The 1,197-nt window shown below is 64.3% G+C and overlaps 1 protein-coding gene across 1 annotated transcript; it reads right to left on the bottom strand.

Moving 5' to 3' along the window:
• Window positions 1–74: 74 nt before the first annotated feature.
• Window positions 75–922, bottom strand: SDRG_17236 (hypothetical protein; the record flags this gene model as incomplete). Its single annotated transcript, XM_008623476.1, has 4 exons — window positions 75–86; window positions 130–411; window positions 462–808; window positions 889–922. The coding sequence occupies 4 exons, from the start codon at window positions 920–922 to the stop codon at window positions 75–77; spliced, it is 675 nt and encodes a 224-aa protein (XP_008621698.1).
• Between the last annotated feature and the right edge of the window lie 275 nt (window positions 923–1,197).

The raw sequence follows: 1,197 nt of genomic DNA on the forward strand, positions 1-1,197 counted from the left end.
GTGCGCCACGTACAACTGCAGAAACAACGAGTACTGAAAGATAGAGCGCGGGGCCGCGACCGCGCAGCTGTCGTTCATGCAGCCGTCTTCCAAGATGACCGTACCGCCGGGCTGAATGACATACTCGACCTCGGCCGCAAGTTGGGACCACAGCGACACGATGCACTCGACCGCGAACGGCTGCGAAATGCGCGCGCACATGGGCGACTCGGCGGCGCCGGCCAAGCTGGCGACGAGGCAATAGCACAAGTGGAGGCCCCGCGCGGTCTGGCTCCAGCGGCGCAACATGGCGTGCAGCGAGACCGAGAGCGTCTCCCAGCCAAAGAAGGCGATGAGAGCCGAGATGGCCGACGCGACGCCCGGAAACGCATCGGCGTCCTTGGTATACCGAACGACGTCGCGGAGCAGGTGCTGGACTGTATCGCGTTGTCGACGCGCAATGAGCACATTGCACAACACACCAAGGCTTTTCCGTACGACGCATCGAGGTCGGGCTTGGAGCGGTCAGCAAACCGAAGCAGGAGCGCGTCCAGAAGGGCCTCGATCGACGGTTGGCCGAGAAGAGTATCAACAACCGAACGGTTGCGAACGGCGTCCCGAAGCGCGTTGACGCCGGTCGCGAGGTCGACGACGAGGATGCGTGCCGACTTGGGCCAGAAAAAGACCGAGTACTGCGGCCCATTGCAGTGGTCCTTCCGTGGATTCGCCTTCTCCAAGAGGAGGGCCTCGGCCGCAAGGTACTGCGTGCGGTCGGCCACGACGCGAGGCAGCGCCGCGCCCGGCACCTCCTGGAAGCGCTTGATCGTCGCTGCGAACCCCAGGTCGCCGACGTTGAAGAGGTCAGCGTATTTCTCATGCTCGGCGAGCACCACGTCGTAGGCGCCCGACTCCAGCAGCGCCCGGACCACGTTCTTGTCGCCATTCGAGAGCTCGTCATAGGCCAGTGTCGGGTTGCGCACCGCCAATCGGAGACTCGCAAAGTTGAACGAACGAGGCGTTTTGCGCGCCGCCGCCGCGAGCGTGGCCACCGCGTCCTCAAAGGTCGTCGACGGCGACGTGTCGACAAGGTTGTAGACCAGAAGCGCGCGCCGGCCGTTCGTGATAGGACGGACTGTGACGGCCGTCGATGCGGCTTGAACAAGGCAGTGCAGCCGCGTGAGATACGTGTCGTGCTGCCAGACGTGCGTGGCTGCGTCG

Source organism: Saprolegnia diclina, assembly GCF_000281045.1.
Source record: "Saprolegnia diclina VS20 unplaced genomic scaffold supercont1.222, whole genome shotgun sequence".
NCBI lineage: Eukaryota > Oomycota > Saprolegniomycetes > Saprolegniales > Saprolegniaceae > Saprolegnia > Saprolegnia diclina.